The following is a 17,183-nucleotide window of genomic DNA, read 5'->3' as shown; positions in this document are numbered from 1 at the left end:
CGTTCTTATTTAAATATAACTTTGTAATAGCACGAGATATAAGGGTAATATTTTATATAAAATATTTAAGTTTCAATGCTTTATATCACTGTGCTGTAAAAAAAATATCCCCGGATAAAAGTGTTCTAGAGTGTGTTAAATTTTGAATAATTTTGCCCATCCTCAAAGAGAGGATGCTCTATATCACGTATAAACTTCCATTCCAATTTTCACGTTATGCGAAAGATAATGCACGGAGGCTTTTTCGGCCAATTGTATATAACGTTCGGTATAGTTTATATTTATACTCGAACAGTAGGTTAAAACGCGAGCGCGCATTTTATATTTACATTTTAATGATATATTAAGAGAAAAATCCATGTGCAATCCTTATTATTATCCTTTTTTTCTATTTTTATCGCGATATTCATCGGCGGATACCATACACTATTCTCCATTATCTTACGTTTTAATTAAACGGAATCCGCGTGGATAAAATGATGGCGTAATCATCGGAGGAGATAACGAATTCTACGAAAACTATCCACTTAGATTCCGATATAATGTGCCATTACGAGCAATTATTACGCGGGAACATCTTACGAACAGAGTATTTATTAGCATAAGTGGTTATCGTCCTTCCTCCAACAGTGCATCCATTCGAACCACGCCGCGATGCATTCCACCGTACGACGCATATATCGATTATGCCGTCACGTTTCACGCTAAAAACGATGAAACACAGCTTCAGCATGTGCACAAGTACGCTCCACTATATGCGTGTTGTTTGTACATCGACAATGTACGATGTCGGACAGTTTGCACGTGATTGCATGTGTTCTTCTTTACATCCTTCTTTCGTTATCTTAAAATTGATTGAAAAAGATTCCAAAAATGGAGATATAAAAATATTCGACGACGTATTATACAAATACGAAATTCGTAACAGAACGATACCCTAATTATTTATCTATTTCTTTTCCAGTAAAAAATATCCCTTCCGTATAATATTATAATTACATAATAGAAACAAGTGTATAATACTATCTCGATGAAGATTAATTTCGTGGAAAAGTGCCGTGTATATTTTTATTTTTATTATTCGACAGTTGTAAAAATAACCCCGTCATTTCAACAGGTTCGATAATTCTAGTGTTAATTGTCGGTGACAGATTTCGCGAGAAAGCTCGCCTGTTATCGCGTATCTGTGGACTATTCGATCACCGCAATATCATTCTAGATTTTTTCGCGTGACGCGTATGTGTGTGTGTGTGCGAAAAATATTTTCACACGCGAGATCTGTTAACGTTTCCGACGCCTCGATGTAATTGATCAATCGGGGGGAGATTCTCCGTTCGTATTTTTCGGATTTTCTACGTTTCGCGTCGAGAATGTCTTCGCGGAACAACGCGAAGTTGATAGAAGGGGATAAACACGAGTGAAAGACGTCGAGCCGGTCGTAGTACTTGAATGGGCTATGGATCCAAGGACGATTTGTTCCTATTAGCGAGGCCGTGTTAATCGCCACGGCCGTATAAACCCGCTAATGAGTCGACATATCATCTTCTCCGCGCAAACAAATTTCCCCTGGACGGAAATACGCGCGAATAATTCAGATTAATTCCAGGATCTTGAGACACGATATTATATTATTGTCCAAGGACCTGATAACGCTTTTAAGCGACAAATTACGCGCTACCGTCGTAAAGCTACCGTTCTCTAGCAAACAACTCGAACGGCGAAGATGACAAACCGTTTTATTGCCGTGATTACGAGCGATCTCGGATCTTTCCCCTCTTCCCTCCCTCTCTCTAAATCCCCGCTACTTTCGAGGTAACAATATTCTTTGCAATTTCGTTGATGATCACGATCGTTGTTCACCCTTCTCAACGTGCATACAAGATCAACTCATACTCGTACGTTGCTCTTAACGAGCGATCCTCCGATCGATCGAATCGATCGATCGATAAATTATTTCTAAAAAAAGGTGGCGTAAAAATTGCGTCTAGCTGCTAACACTCAAGTACCGCGAGAACAAGCTCTCGATTACACCTCGGTGCGTCGTCGTATCGCGGGATCGCTTCGATTCGTCGATCCTCCGAGTCTCGGTGCACGGATCAATACGCGTCGAGAAGGGAAGAGAAAAGACACGGGTCTCGTCGCTCGTTTCGCTTCTCGAAACTTACCGAGCTCGTTCCTTCAAACGAACATATTTTTATTTATCGTGTCCTATGCATCGGTGAAATCTTCCGCGAGACGGAACACGAAATGTCACTTACTTGGAAACATCATGCCTCCTCGTACCTGGCCTCCTCTCCCGGTTTCATCTCCCTCCTCCTCCTTCACCCTTCCCTCCTCTCGTCCACCGATCATTGCCCACAGCGTTTCACGAGGCCATATCCGAGCTCGTTATCAGAACGGTATTTCAAATATGCCGATTCCTAAAAGCAACCGACACACTATATACATCCCCGTGGGACGCGGTGAAAAGTCAACCTTCCGAAGAGACCTCGAATGAATGGCGCACGCAACTGGCCGTACGTCGACCGTTGATCATCGAGGGAAGAGGAAAGGGGTGACGGTGACAAAAGGGGCGACTCGAGAAAAGGAAACGTTAACGAGGGTTGCCACTGTTTCCTAGGACGTCAGAATCCGCGTGCACCATCTATCCCAGTTACTCGCCACCCGAATCAGCCCTCTTTGTGCGGCGTGCGCATCGTGCATTTTTATTAAGCCCCGACACGGGGAATAATCGACGGGAAATTGGAGATCGCCAAAGGCATTTCGTCGCTGGCCGCGGTGCACGCGCCGCCCGCCGTCCGTGCACACTCGTCCTCTCTCTCTCTCTCTCTCGGCGGGCCTTTGACATCCGGTGACCTGTTCCAGGCCATATGCCGAGTTTCAATAATTTTCAATTAGTCTAAAAAGAATCGGCGCGGCACAGGCCGAACGCTCGACCGAATTTTAATTCATGCCTCCGAATTTTTTTGCCCTCGATACCGGTCTTTGTCGGCTACGCGTTCGAAAAACGAACATCCGATGCCGGATGAACCGGCTTTGTGTTGCGCGTTGACCGTTCGACGAATAGTTTCACCGATAGTTTTCATTTTCCATTGAATAGACAGACCATTGATAATTGTATTGTCCAATAAGAACAAATACCGTTCATTCCAAGTGTTTGCCCGCTAATTAATTTCGTTCGACAATGTTGACCGATATTATTATTATGAGTAAGCAATATTCGGAACGGTCGGACGGGATATATTGACAGTGAACAGCCGGCGTGCGACAATATTTGCCATAGTTGAAGGCAAATTGTCTTCGACTATAACCATCACGATTCAACGGTAACGTCCTATTAATATTAACTCGAGGTATCGTCGTTCTCCAACTATCGTCGAAAGCGGCATCATCCAACGTTCTACTCGAATATCGTCCCCTCTTCCCCTCTCACGAATCACGAGCAATACGATCGAGTATATTCGAAGAGCGATCGATCTCTGTTGGTAGCACCGCTACCAATTAAACATATGCAATCGCTCGCGTCGAAAACACCGTTGGCGCGAGGCATGCCTGCCCACTTTTTCTTTTTTCCTTCTTTTTTTTTTCCCCGTTCGTTTCGCGAACACTTGCCGCGATAATAATAATCGGCGGTTCCGAATCGTCGGTTTTCATTCGGAGCGGAGCGGATGTGCGATACATGTGACGGGGGATGCGGCAACAAGCGCAGACACGCTTCGAGGTGCTCGGCGATGTGCGCATCGAAACAAGGGGATGCTTTAATAGAGCGAACGTGGAGGCGGCTGGCTACAGGATGCTTTCGCAACAGCACAGCGGTGCATCGGCGCAGCGCACAATAAACCAATGTGTATTCGAAAGGGCTTAACTAGACGAACTATTCCGCGTAGTTTCTATTAGTAAATCACCCGCGTACTGTGTGGCATAGATAACGACCCCCGTAGCCGAGTTACAATGCCGCCGACGCGGAAACTTAATTAAGTATATATTAATTAAAATTCAACCCCTCTCCCTCCCCACCGCCAGTGTCATCGTTCCGTCGACGCGACGTAGCCTCCTCCCTGTGTCAACGTTCCGCGCCGAGTTACCACCATTCGTCATTTTCGCACCTCGATCACGTTGTTGTTCTTGCTTCGCGATCGATCCAATTTCGTTATTACGCGTCCTAATTAATCCTTGATTAAGCGTCGAGAAGGGTCCTTGCCAGGGAATTCATTTTCGATTCGATTCGAAAATGGAATCGAATTCGATTCCGTCGCGAAACGCGCACCCATCCAATTTATACGGCTCGAAGAAAGAAAGAATGGGAAGAGTGGATGGGATCGGTTTAAAAGGCCGACAACCGCGCGTTCGCTCCTTATCGCGTATATACATTGTAAGCGAGCGCAGCTGATTCTCGTTTTGCATAAAATCGAGGCGACATCGCGGCCCCCGGCTCCCCGCTCTCGGCTGCACGCGTCCACGTACGCGCGCACACACACGCGCGCGCGTTCAACACGAATTTCTTTTACGGCCAGTTACTGAAGACATTAAAGTCGACGGGAGGGAGAGGAAGGAGATTTGGACGGGCGGATGCCGTGGGGTCCTGCGGTCCTGCGCTAACAAGACGATCTTTAAAGGAGGAAAGCGTTTCCCCAATCACCAGTTAACATCTTTGTCTCGTACTCGCGCGGTCGGCCGCCGCCGCCGCCGCCGCTTGTGAATATATTCATGAGAAACCGACGCCGCTATCGACCGCGAGCCGTCGAAACTACTTTCTCGGCCCGCGACGCGGAAACGCTCGAAACCGCCGCGAAATTTTCGACCATGCCCGACCGAGAATAAACCCTTCGTATCTTTGATCGAGCGGCGTTGCGATTTCATCGATTCGAGCACGGACGAACGATTTTAGTTGGACAACAAAGATCCGAAAGGGTATTATTGCCACCCCCAGTATTTCTGATCGTTGGTTTTTCTGCTATACATTCGAATCGATTCCTGGAATGATCTGCAGAATTCTTCGTTCTATGAGACGGACAATAATATATTTTTCCGCTTGATTAACACTCGGTTGAAAATGCAATTGATCTTGCATACGATTATTTAATTGATATAACGATGCATTGTTTATACTCCACGATGAACGAATATAAATAAGTGAATCGAAATCGTTACGCACGATTCGCAATTCCGTGTTGAGAAAATAATTTTTTCTTTGCATTCGAGCGCGTCTTGCGAACCCTCGAAACACGCTTTATCAGGATTATACCGTACGCACTTCCGTATACGCGAGCCACGATCACAAAGGGGGGAATGCCGACACTTTTATAGGAGATCGCGAAGCCGATGCATCGGGAGGAAGAAGAAATTGTTCGATTAATTAACGATTTTTTAATTAACGGTCGAGCCGATCCTTAACGATGGACGGTTGTCAAGGGTCGAGGGGTCGAGTTTTATTAACGCGGCTGGCCTCCTCCTCCTCCATCCTCCCCCTCCATCCTCCCCCTCCGTCCCCGGAAACACCAGCGGCGGACAAACCCGGCCTGATTTATTTTCATCGCGAAACACCCGCCTGCATCGCTCGCTTCCGGCGCTATCTTGATTCGGAATCGGCCCATCCCATCGGCGGCTGGAAAATTTTTTCCATACCGAAACACGCCACCCCTCACGCCCCACGCCCGCGCCACGCGTTTCCACCGATAATCGAGATCGTTTCGCTCTATCGAAAACGCCCATTTGCCGGGAATAATAAGGTTGGTACGGGGCGAGATGGCGCCCTTCATGCTGAATTATAATTCGATCGTTGCTCCAAACGGGAGGATTTTCATCGCACCCCCGGGAATAATTTTTACCAGGTTCGGTTAAAAAAAGATTCGATATCCGGAGAAGAAAATCTCCCCGAATTTTTCGAAAGTGAATCGGAGAAAAGAGCCAAGTAAAGGAGGAGAATATATGTGTTTTCATCCGTTGACGAATTCGACGGATTGGCACGAGGAAAAGAAAGAAGAATGAAATTTCTCGCGCGAACGTTCAATAGGCGCAAGATAATTTCGCCGTAGAGAGAAGTTCCAAGTCAAACATTTCAACCGTTGGATTATTATATCGAATTCGATTACGTACGCTCTAAACTTATCGCTTATCTCTTCACCGGTAATATTTGTTCAGATAGGAGGATCGGGAGGGTACGCGACGACAGCTGTCGATAGAGACGGCACACTTGGGAAAATAGCGATACGCCACGGCCACGGAATAGCGTCGTCCCCCCTTTTCCCCTCGGCTGTAATCGGCCGACATCTATGTCTCCGTAACCGAGGGATTTTTCCAACATTCGGAAACAACAAGGGTATTATTTGATCCACGTCCCTTACGACGCGACGGATAATCTCACACTGTTACAAAACGATCGGTATTATCGGTATCGCACCGAGCATTATCCCCGTGTTCTGCTTTCCGAACTTATTGCGTTGATACTCCGTTATGGAAAAAAAAAAAAAGGGGAAGACGATTTACGATTATTGAGTGAAAATTTCGAAGAGAGGAACAGATATACGTATATAGGAATTTATGAAAATATCCGATTCGAAGATGCGCGCAGGACTGAGTAAATGAAGTTTAGCGGGGGAAGTTTGGTGGAAAGCTAAGTGACGGTCGTTTTCGATATCTCTTAGGAGTACAAAGATATTTTCCTATCTCTCGGAGGTATTCTTATCCGTTCCTTCGACCGACATTTCCACTGCTTCGCGATCGGCTCATACTCGTGCCACCGCTGTCCCTCACAAATGGACGATAAAGTTTTATCAGTCTTGTTGTCAGTTTCAAAACGTAGACTGCTATTCTCCCGCGCGCACACGTATATGCAGTTGCAAGTCCGCCGCACACTAACGCGTCCTCGGTTGGCTGCATTATCTGTCTAGACATTTCTTCTCACACTCTCTGCAACCATACATTCACCGAGCGTATATACAAATGGGGCTCGTTTACCTCTTTCCCTATTCTTTTTCCCGTTTGCTTTCATTGGAGAGAGAAAAGGAAAAAAAAAGAGAGAGAAAAGAAAAAAACGTAGCACGACCGTGATTCCACAATCGAAAGTATCGAAAATAGATTTATCCGTTTTTGAATCATCCACCGCGATAATTATATTGGCCGCTTCGTTCGTTCGACAAAACGTTTTCGAAAGGTGAACGGTGTTTCTTCTGGCCCTCCCTCGTTTTCACAGAATCATTAATTTCAGTCGAGAATTTCGCAGTCGAGATCGGAGGTACGGGTATACAAGCGTCGCCCGCATTAATATTAAGTTCAGAAACGTAAAAAAAAAAAAAAAAAAAAATTGAATTGCTAATGTTGTCGACGTATTTCCAAGCATACGATGATATACGAGAGAGGTCTAATTTGATTCAACCCGGCCGTTGAATGTATAGGTATACGCGGCTCCTCCCTTCCGCGGTGCAATGTTCCACGATTAACAATGCGCGCGTGGTAAATGAAGGCGCGGCCGTAATAAAATATCGTAGGAATTATTAAACGCGGAATACGCGGACCGCGGCCCCGATCTTGGAAACGTAACGCTAAACCCCTGCTCTCCGTCCCCGGTCAGCTTTAAATTCGTCGCGTAATCCGTGTCTTGGCATTGTTCTAAAAATGCACTGGCCGGCAAATATACACCGCTACTTGCACGGTATATCAACGGTCCGTTGAAAAACGAGAAGTTCCACCAAGGAATACACCACCGCGTTCCCTCGTTCGAAAATACGAAATAAAAATATTCATCAAATTTCCATAATTTTATATCGAGGGAACAATATATCGTAATACCGTGTAATCCCCCGTGTTCGCCTACTTTTTTACAACCTTGTAGTACAACCTTGGCTTCCAAGAAGCCAATTACGTATTATTCCGTAATGTTATTGTTTGGAAACGAGGGGCTCGGATTACCCATGGAAGAAGGAAGGATCTCTTTGTCGCGAGCGAAACGTCGCCGAAACGGTTACACGAGAATCGCACACATCGTTGTGTCCGGTTTTTATGGGATCGGGCGTTCAATGCAAGGATGACGGACGCGTAAACGACGGGCTTCCGGTCGCAACGACACACGAACGAAACGGGCTGGAACAGCGGTGACAGAGAGAGAGAGAGAGAGAGAGAGTAGGGGTCGTATCGAAACGCGTATATCTCCGCGCAATAAAACCGTCCCGTACCGCGCCATACATCGAATTTAACTCGGATCAAAATTAAAAATCACCCGCGTGTTCGATAGTAATTCCCCGCCAATTTTTGCCAATTACTCCTCTAATTCGCTGCTCTCCCGTTACGTTCCATTCGTTCCACCCCTAATCGGACCCGTAATCGGACTGCCGGAAATTCCTCCTGTGGAAAATCTAATCTGGACGGATGATCCGGTTGCGGGCAGAGGCAAGTTTCGCGTGGCGCTGCATCGGCAGATGCAGATACCGCCGGCTGGCCCGGTCTGCGCACCGCTGGGCGAGGGAAGAATAAGGTAGGCGTGTCGTAGGAACGTTATAGAGGTGCGTTACACTGTGCGTGAGCGCGCGACAAAGAGAAGGATACGCGGGTATATGTATATATATAAGCCGGCTTATTACGCGACGCCGGAGGCTACAAACACGCCGAATAATGGCCGTGGGTTTGCAATAGGGCGCGAGAGACGGGCGAAGGGAGGGGTGGTATCGTATTAAATTATAATAATTCCAGTGCGAAATTATTAGAACGGGCGGCGAAGGGAGGAACGAGAGAGAGGGAGAGAGAGAGAGAGAGGAAAGGAGTCGAGGTGTATTCGCGCTGCATACACGAGTATAAAGGGCTGCGCGAGACGCGCGCGGCGATGGTTACGCATTTTCTACGCGTAACCATCCATACAATCCGCGCTACCTTATCCGGCTATCCGACACGCCGGTTCTTTCGGTGGATGTATCCCAGCATGGGGTACATCCGCGACATTTGTTAACAAATATTTTACCCCGTAACACGATACACAATCTGGCCCCCGTAATTACCGTTCGTTCGATGGTCGAATAATAGGGAGGAATGCGGGGACATTGCGCGCTCAAGAGGCGGGACGGGGCAGCCGCTGGATTTGAGAACGAGGATAATTTTATCGAGGATCTGGCGTACCATCTGGATGAAAAGTAAAAGTAAAGGTGGCGTGTTGCGCGACAATTTCTCGCGGAACGAGTTTAACAACCGCGTTCGATTCTTTCGAGATGGATGGGGTAATAAAAATTATTTTTACGTCTCGTTCGCCAGCAATGTTTCTTCTGGTTAGCCAACCGCGATCATAATTCATCTTTCGATAATTGTTCGTCCTTTTCCGCGCACGTTTCTCGGTCTATCGCTAAATGGGTCGTCGTATCCCCTTTCTCAGGGTCTTTCTCTCTCTTTTCATCAGAGTTTACCCAAAAGCCCTGTCCTCTGTCGCGAAAGTATTACTCGGGCGGGGAAAAAGACGGGAGCGCAAGTTCATCGGAACGAGGTCGGCGCTCACTCGCGGAAAACGGAACAGGTATCGAGATAAAATGGTAGGAAATTCTCAAAGCGCTCACCCGCTCGATTTGGATGCCCTTCCCTTTCTTCGTTCCGCTCGGGTTCACCGGGCGAAACGGGGCTAACGGAGGGAACAAAGAATTTCCCTGGTAAAAAGGAAGCGGAGGAAGTTATCGAACGGCCATAAACGCGTCGTGCCGTTGGATTTATTATCGATCCCCTCCAACCTTATCCCCTTACAACATACTTTCGTTATCGTATCTCGTGGAAGAAGAGTCTTCCTCTGTTCCCCGTGCGCAATCTCTCAAACCAACCACCGACCACCACTAATCCCCCTCCTTCCTTACGAAACGCATAATTATTACAATATGTGTCCGCAAGGCCGTCGTTATTAATATTCATAAACTCGATCCGTTAAAACGATCTCCTCTCCGTTTACGTTCGTGTTCTTCTATTTTCCACGTCACCCCTTGTTCTTCTCTACGATCTTCTTGTACGTTCCGCTCGACGGGTGAAGGAAGGAAGATGCGAAGAAGAGAAAGGTGGACAAGATGTACGAAATTAGATCAGTGGATGCGTTCGTTATGATGAGGAAGATGAACAGAAGATACTACGGATACGATACTACATGGAATGTGACAGTTCGTGAGGATTACGCGGGTTGAGATGTTAACCGTGAGTTGTTATTTTAAAAGTTGCGGTTTAATAAAGAACGATCTTAGATATAGAAATTTTTTTAATTAAAACGTTATTAAAAAGAGAGAGAGAGAGATGGTTATAAGATGAGATAAATACCTAGAGTCGTAATTTGCTCCGCCTCGCTGGGATAAGATACGGATTGCGGATTCTCTTCTCTTTACAAAAGAGCACGAGCTAATATACACGTCTGCCGTCATCGTATCATCGAAGAGAGAGGTTCGCGAGGCGTGGATATTAGCCGAATTATCTCTAACGTAATTATTCCGTAATCCAATTTACAAACTTACAACGCAAATTACCCTCAATCAGCGTTTATACCGTTCTCTTCGGGAACGTTCCGAAATTAATAAGCGGCAGCCCGTGCGTAGACGCGAAGCTGTAATCGTGAGAAGTGTCTGAATTGCAATCAAGAATCGAGAATATGTTTAAATCATACAGCACGTACGGGGCGTGTAATGAATAATGAGGGGCCACCGGTTCGCTTTAACTACCGATTCATCCAGCTTTCGCGTGAATCACGGATCGATTCGAGTATACATTTTTCGAAATCGCGTATGCATCGCCTCGGTTAACGTCATCGATAATCGAGACACCGCAAATTCTCTCTTATATATATATGATTTAATTAATTATTCACACGCGAATTATTAATCAATGCGTCACCTCTTCTTCGAATGATCGATCGTTGTCACGCTTTTAATCGGACGGAATTAGAAGATATTCAATTTTCCCGCGAGTTCTTCCAACTTCTCTTTTTGGATCCCTCTCGCCGCTTTTGGATCGCGAAATAGGAACGAAGTGGCGGTGGAAATTGTTAAAAACGAATTATACGGCACGGTTATTAGATTCGAGAGTCCCTTCTATAAATATGCCCCACGCTTATTATCGAACGCCATCGTACGGAACGTAAATTATCAAGACGGTTGAGCGCATCGATGGAATTGATGGAATTCCACGGCACGTTTCTCCGTTTATTTCGTGATTTCGAGCAACGGCTCCTCGTACACCTTGAAATTAATCGTTATCGCATCAACGATTTTTACTCAACGACCAGCAATTAATCGGGAAGTTTAAGTTAGCTTAAAAAGGCAGAATTTAATCGCGGCATCTTTTCACTTATATACAAAGACGGAGAAAAAAAAAAAACTATCTCTTTTAGGAACACGTTTCCTGCTCGTCCTTAGACGCAAAGCGTAGCTCGCGAATATTATCAGCGAATATTAAAATTTTAATTCGTTCCGAACGACGAGGTCGACAGCGTGTGTCGCGACTCTTTTCGTTGATCTTTGCGACTCGAAATAAGAAACGAGGAAAAACGAGAAGCCAGCGTTGCTTCCTAATAAACACACGTTCCGAAAATGTTTCAACGTGATGAACCGCATTTTCTTTTAATCACGCGTTCCCCTTCCCGTCGTCGCGATAAATAAAACATTGTCCGTTTTAAATAGCTGGTCGAAAAAATTTGCTCGGCCGTTTACCGGAAAGCGTCAGAAAGCGGAATCTGTTCGAGAAAGAGGAGAGGAAAGAAAAGAAAAGAAAAGAAAAGAAAATTTCGCTCGACGTTTCGTTCTCGATGCGGTGATTCTTTTATCCAAAGTTATCCTGCTCCCCCCTTCTTTCTGCTTTCGTGGCTGTAGTGTGGGAGCTTCCATTTACCAGGTGCCGAGCAAGAATTTTAATTCATCCCGAAAATTATAGCACGGTCATATGCCTAACCACCTTTGCTATTCTCCGTGCCGACCGCTCATTATCCTCGTACCTGATCATTTTTCTTTCTTTCTTTCTTTCTTTCTTTCTTTCTCCGCGGTCTAATCGGCCCTCACGAGCGAGTCACGAGCGAGTCGCGCGCTCGATCCTGCTCGTGGATAGCAGGGGATTCAGATGTCTGAAACGAGAGTTGATCTCCAAGGACGAATATTTTATCGTCCTTGTCCTCGTTATTTCCACGAAGAAGAAAGTTATCTTTTACGGCCGTTAAGAAGAAGGTCTCTGATTAGTGAGATTAGCCTGGAAAAGAGAATAGCGGGAGGTTCCTCGAAATCGTGGCAATTTAAAAATTTCCCCTCTCCCTTTCGCAATAATTGTGTCCACTCGCAAGATTCATCGCCGCGCAACCGAGAAATAACTCTTTTTTATTCGAAGCGTTGCATTCGTTCTGGCTAAATGCTACGCTTATTAAAATACGATGTTACGGCGACGAATATTTTAAAATAAAAAATAGGCGCGTTGTCGTGGGCGAAGCACGTCGGCCACGAAATCGGGCGATTATCGAGGGCGGATAATTACGTGACGATCCTCGAAATTCGAAATACGAGGTTGGAGGGAGAGAGACGCGGATTTGAAAGATTTCCGGGCGTATCGTGCTCCCTAATGAGCAGAAAATATAACGAAGGAAGAGGAGGGCAGCCCCCTCGCCCAGTAGCTCGCAACTTACAGATTGAAATCCACCCTTCGTTCTCTTTGTTCTCATTGTTATCGTCGCTCGTGGCACGCCACGAAGCTGGCCAGCTCGGCCGTCTCTCGGCCGCTGGTTATTAATGCAGCGCGCTAGGTCTGCTCGGCCAACTTTGAAAAATGGCGATGATTCAGAGTTTTGCGCGGACTGGCCGATATCGTGTCGGCGGACGCACGCTTCGAAGGAAATATTCAGCGAAACAGGTGGCGGAGTTCACATCGAGGCCTCGGTCGGAACACCTCTCGGACGACTCATGCCCGACCTTTCGCGAGAACCTCTCCATCTATCGTTGCTGGAATAAAGAATACGAGCTCGATTCTATCGACTATCTTCGAAGGAACGAGTCGAGTTTAAAACGCGAGGCCGAGGGATAGATCTAGCATCGAAATGTCCGTTCTGGAGTTTAACGTTATAACGTGAGATTTGAAAAAAAAAACCTTGATATGGTTAATGGAAAGATGAGCTAGATACGTAAGACAAAATTTGTTTAATTTTGAATCTTCGTTTCTAGGAGAAAATCGAGTTTGAGAAAAATGTTGAGTGAAAAATTAGAGTATGCACGCGCTTGATGAATATTCAAATTCGATTTTCTGAAAAACTACCTCTCAAAGGCACGAATTTTATTCTACTTTTTTTTTTTTTTTTCGTACATTCTCGAGCAGGATAACTCTCTTGCGCTACTTTTTGTTTTATATCTTACGTCCAACCCTGTTCGAATTCTCGTATATCCTCGTTCGAAAAAGAGCAATATTCATCAAAGAATAATTCAAACATTAATCCAATTCAACGTCGGGGCCCTCTCATTTTTCCAGCGCGCACAATACTCTCTTTCTCTCCTCTTTATGAAGAAAGAGAGAGAAAGAGAGAGAAGACTTCTAATTCACGAAAGCTCCAGTCGAAACGGTCCAGTGATTTCAATCACAATCCCGCGCGCAGCCACGAAATTCTGTCGTCGATCATACCCCAATGCGCGCTACCGATCCGCGACACAAAAGAAGCTCTGCCTTTCCGCCGGTTTGTATAGGCGATGAAAGGACGCCGATATATATATATATATATTTTTTATTTCTCCAAGAAAAACGATACACGCGCCGCTCTTCCGCTATCCTCCTCCCAACGTCTCCCAACGTCTTTCCAAAATCAATATAGCCCCACGGATTGTTATTTATACCGGCAAGAAGATACGGTATTCCGTTTGAAGTCCTCTCCCGGCATTATCCTGGAGGGGCGGTTAGCGGGGAGGGAGGGTTGTAGCAGCACAGATAGATAAGAGAGGGGATGGAGGGGGTGGAGAACGGGGAGCTGGCATCGGGAGGTGGATAGGACGGATTACAAGAAGCGTCTCGGGTGCCTCTAAGCACGGTAATGCGAGGCGGGGGGAACAAGGAGCTCTTTGATAAATGCGAAATGTACCATTCGAGTTTGTTATGGTCCCCGCAATCCACTATTTACGGGGGTTTTCTTTGAACTTGCGGGGCTAAAGGCGGCAACCGACGCCCCCGATGGCCCGGGTAAACGATGCGGTTACCACCACCATCACCACCACCATCACCACCACCTCCACCCCTGTACTGCTGCACCGCTGCTGCGACCCCGTCTTAAGACAAAGGGAAAAAGTAAAAGGGAGGGAGGGAGGGTGATAATACGGCGAAACACTGTCTGTCCCGCGGATTTGCGCGCGGCCCGTTTGCGAGGCCGACCTGCGACCCTTAATAAAGTTTTCGCGCCGTTGATTTCCTACCCCTTTACTCGGATAATTTTAACGAATAAACCACGATAGACCACGAGCCTAACCTCTCTCTCTCGTTCGTAACGAGATATGGATTTGTAATATTTAACGAGATTGGATGGAAGTGTGCGTGCGTATAAGTGTGTGTGTTTTTTTTTACCGAATTAAATTTAATGGTTTAAAAAGCCATTTTCTCATCGCGTGATAAAAAGCGATGGTGGTTAAAGTTAAGTGCGAAATCGTAAGAGGAAATGGCGGACGCTAAATAGCGACGTTAAATCCCGAACCTGGGAACAAGAAAAGGCACTTTTACGAATGATATGGGATAGCCGTATAGGATAAAGTCGCGCCAACGAAAAAGCGGCGATATTTTGCCTCCTTCTTTTTTTTTTTTTTTTCCTTCTTTTTTGCTCAAAATGATCAAACAATCGGCGGATGGCGTATCTTTACAACGTTAGCTCACGCAACGATCTCGATTCAATTATAAAAACCAACTATTCAAATTCTTTCCCTTCGAGGTACAAACCAGGTACAAACGATAAATTACACGTCATCCGCCTACTACACGTTATTTTTATCGTCATACCTTATTAATCACCTCTTACGTGTTCAAGAATTTCGCTCAAGAATTACGCGTGTAAACACGTGGAGTAAAATGATCCCAAGTTAAAAAACATGATTCGTCGATACCATGAAAAACAAATCGGTTCGCGTTGAACGAAATTTAAATTTAAACTCGATTAATTTTGTAAATGATAAGATCCTAGGCGGAAAACGATTTTCCCTCGGATATCATATCAATTGCCTTCAGCTCAAGAAAGGAAGCGAGCGGAACGGCGCGTTGAAAAGAAAATTCTTGCTTGAAAACGCGGCCGAGCAATATGGCGGGAACGTGATGAGACGCGTCGACGTGCTGGCGGGAAAATGAATTTCGAAAATACCGTCATCCTCTGTGGTTGAACGAGATTTAGAAAATCGTCCGAGGAGCAGGAGGAGGAAACAAGCTGCCTTTAACCGCGCGATTCGATTATAACCGTGGTGGCAGCGTCGAGGCTGAAGAAAGCGAGTCGGAATCGGGTTATCCGGTACACGCTTTTCGACATGCTGTAATTAATATCGGCGTGACGGGTTTAAAACGCGAACCGGGACACGGTGGGTCGCGTTCCGTGTTCCTTGAAAAGTGTCACGAAACGGGGGTAAAGCTCGGTGAAAAGCTCGGGCGACGATAACGCGGCTTTTTTCTCCTCCCCCTCCCCTTAGATAGACGACGCGGTCCTTTCTCGTGCTCGTTATTATTTCGTTCCGTTCTGACAACGAGTTATCTTGTCACGCTGCAACTGCGGCAAGATGGCTGCTGGTGAAACCAGCAGTTAAAAAAACGCCGGACCTTTCGATCTCGTTCGCTCGAGAATTTATCTCGAATATTTTTTTTTTTTAAAGATTGGCAAAAAAAGAGAAGGGGAAGGGGATAACGAGATTCCCCTATTCCGAAGCCGAGGTGGCATTTAAGAGGAGATCCCTTTAATCTCTCCCTCGCGAATAGATCGCGTCGATACACCGGTGAATTCTGCGCTCAATTAAAAATGACTGGCGCAACTTACTCGACGAGTGGCGCGTCGTTTTCTAATTGGAGATCCTTTTCGTCGGTAAAAGTGTGAAATACCTGACAGGGATTGGCGTCCAACTGCATCCCGCAAGCATCCCGTGTGCTCATTAACGGATTGAAAGGGAAATGATACGTGCCTAGATGTTTTACATCGTTGAATTCCACCCGTTTCTTCCTTTCTTTTTTCTTTTTCTTTTTTTTTTTTTTTTCCGGAATTCTTCGGGGCCGGCGTTAACAGCGACACATAGAGGACACGTATGCATATATTATATAAGGGTCGTGTTTCTCTCGCCGCGAGTTATTACGAGGGAGTGCACGAGGACCCCCAGTTGAGGATCCTTTAGAAAAGTCGTAGCACGGTTCGTAACAAAAATAAAATATCGCCCCCCTTTTAAAAATATCCCGGAGCTCGTCCAACGGAACAGCTCGTTAACTGATAACGCACCTTTCCTCACCCCCTTTTCACCCTGTTCCGCTTCCTGCCCCTCTCTCCTCTCTCTCTCTCTATCTCATAGCCAGGTGAGGCTTGTTTACATATCCCGGTGTTTGCTACGTTGATCTAGATTACCGGGAAAAAAGGGGAGGGTATTGATCGATCGAGTTTTCCTCCCCGCGAAAGTAACGGGGTTTCGATGTGGCCAGTTCACGATCGCGAGATTTTATTATATTTTAGGGAATCGTCGGCATACGTGCATCCGTCGTGCATCGGTCGAAATCTGTTTACTTGATCTGCGAAAATTGGCGGGAATACGAAGATCGGTAATCGGCGAAAAATATCCGATTTCGACGACGATAAAAAAAAAAAAAAAAACATCGGCAAATAACCGTGCCGCTCACTTCCAGCCAATATTATCGAGGTTTATTTCGTCGTCCAATGAACGAAATATCCGGCGGACGAAGATTGCGCACTCGACGAGATACGAGAGCGTTGTATATAACGCAACTTTTACCAATCAAAAGTCACGTTACATCGAGGCAAATTACGCGGTCAAAAAAAAAAAAAAAAAAAAGAAATAAAGAAACAGAATGAAGAACGAGCGTAAGAACAAGATTAAAATTGTAGAATCGCATACGAAAAGAATTGGAGAGTTAAGAGAACGGTTCGCGAACGGTTAAGGATCCGGTTTAAAATCGGATTCAGGTCTAGCGCGGGTCGATGTATCCTCGACGGCAAGCTGGACGATCAACGAGCCGGATCGAACGATGTAACCTGACGTGAA

General features: G+C 45.8%; 1 protein-coding gene across 6 annotated transcripts in view; it reads right to left on the bottom strand.

The window, feature by feature from the left end:
• LOC122715831 (latrophilin Cirl-like) overlaps window positions 1-17,183 on the bottom strand; it is a 365,198-nt gene that overhangs the window by 300,999 nt on the left and 47,016 nt on the right. For 5 of the 6 annotated variants that reach the window (XM_043938336.1, XM_043938335.1, XM_043938338.1 and 2 more), the window contains exon 1: window positions 16,021-16,121. The exons of the other annotated variant lie outside the window; for it this stretch is intronic. In XM_043938336.1, coding sequence (XP_043794271.1) covers window positions 16,021-16,071 — 51 coding nt within the window. In that variant the 5' untranslated portion in view covers window positions 16,072-16,121. Of the gene's footprint in view, window positions 1-16,020; window positions 16,122-17,183 lie in introns of those variants that run through there. 6 annotated transcript variants of the gene reach the window in all.

This window comes from Apis laboriosa, unplaced genomic scaffold (genome assembly GCF_014066325.1).
Source record: "Apis laboriosa isolate Shangri-la unplaced genomic scaffold, ASM1406632v1 scaffold40_cov151, whole genome shotgun sequence".
Lineage (NCBI taxonomy): Eukaryota > Metazoa > Arthropoda > Insecta > Hymenoptera > Apidae > Apis > Apis laboriosa.
Note: the sequence above shows the minus strand (reverse complement) of the source record. Positions and strands in the feature narration are given on the sequence as shown.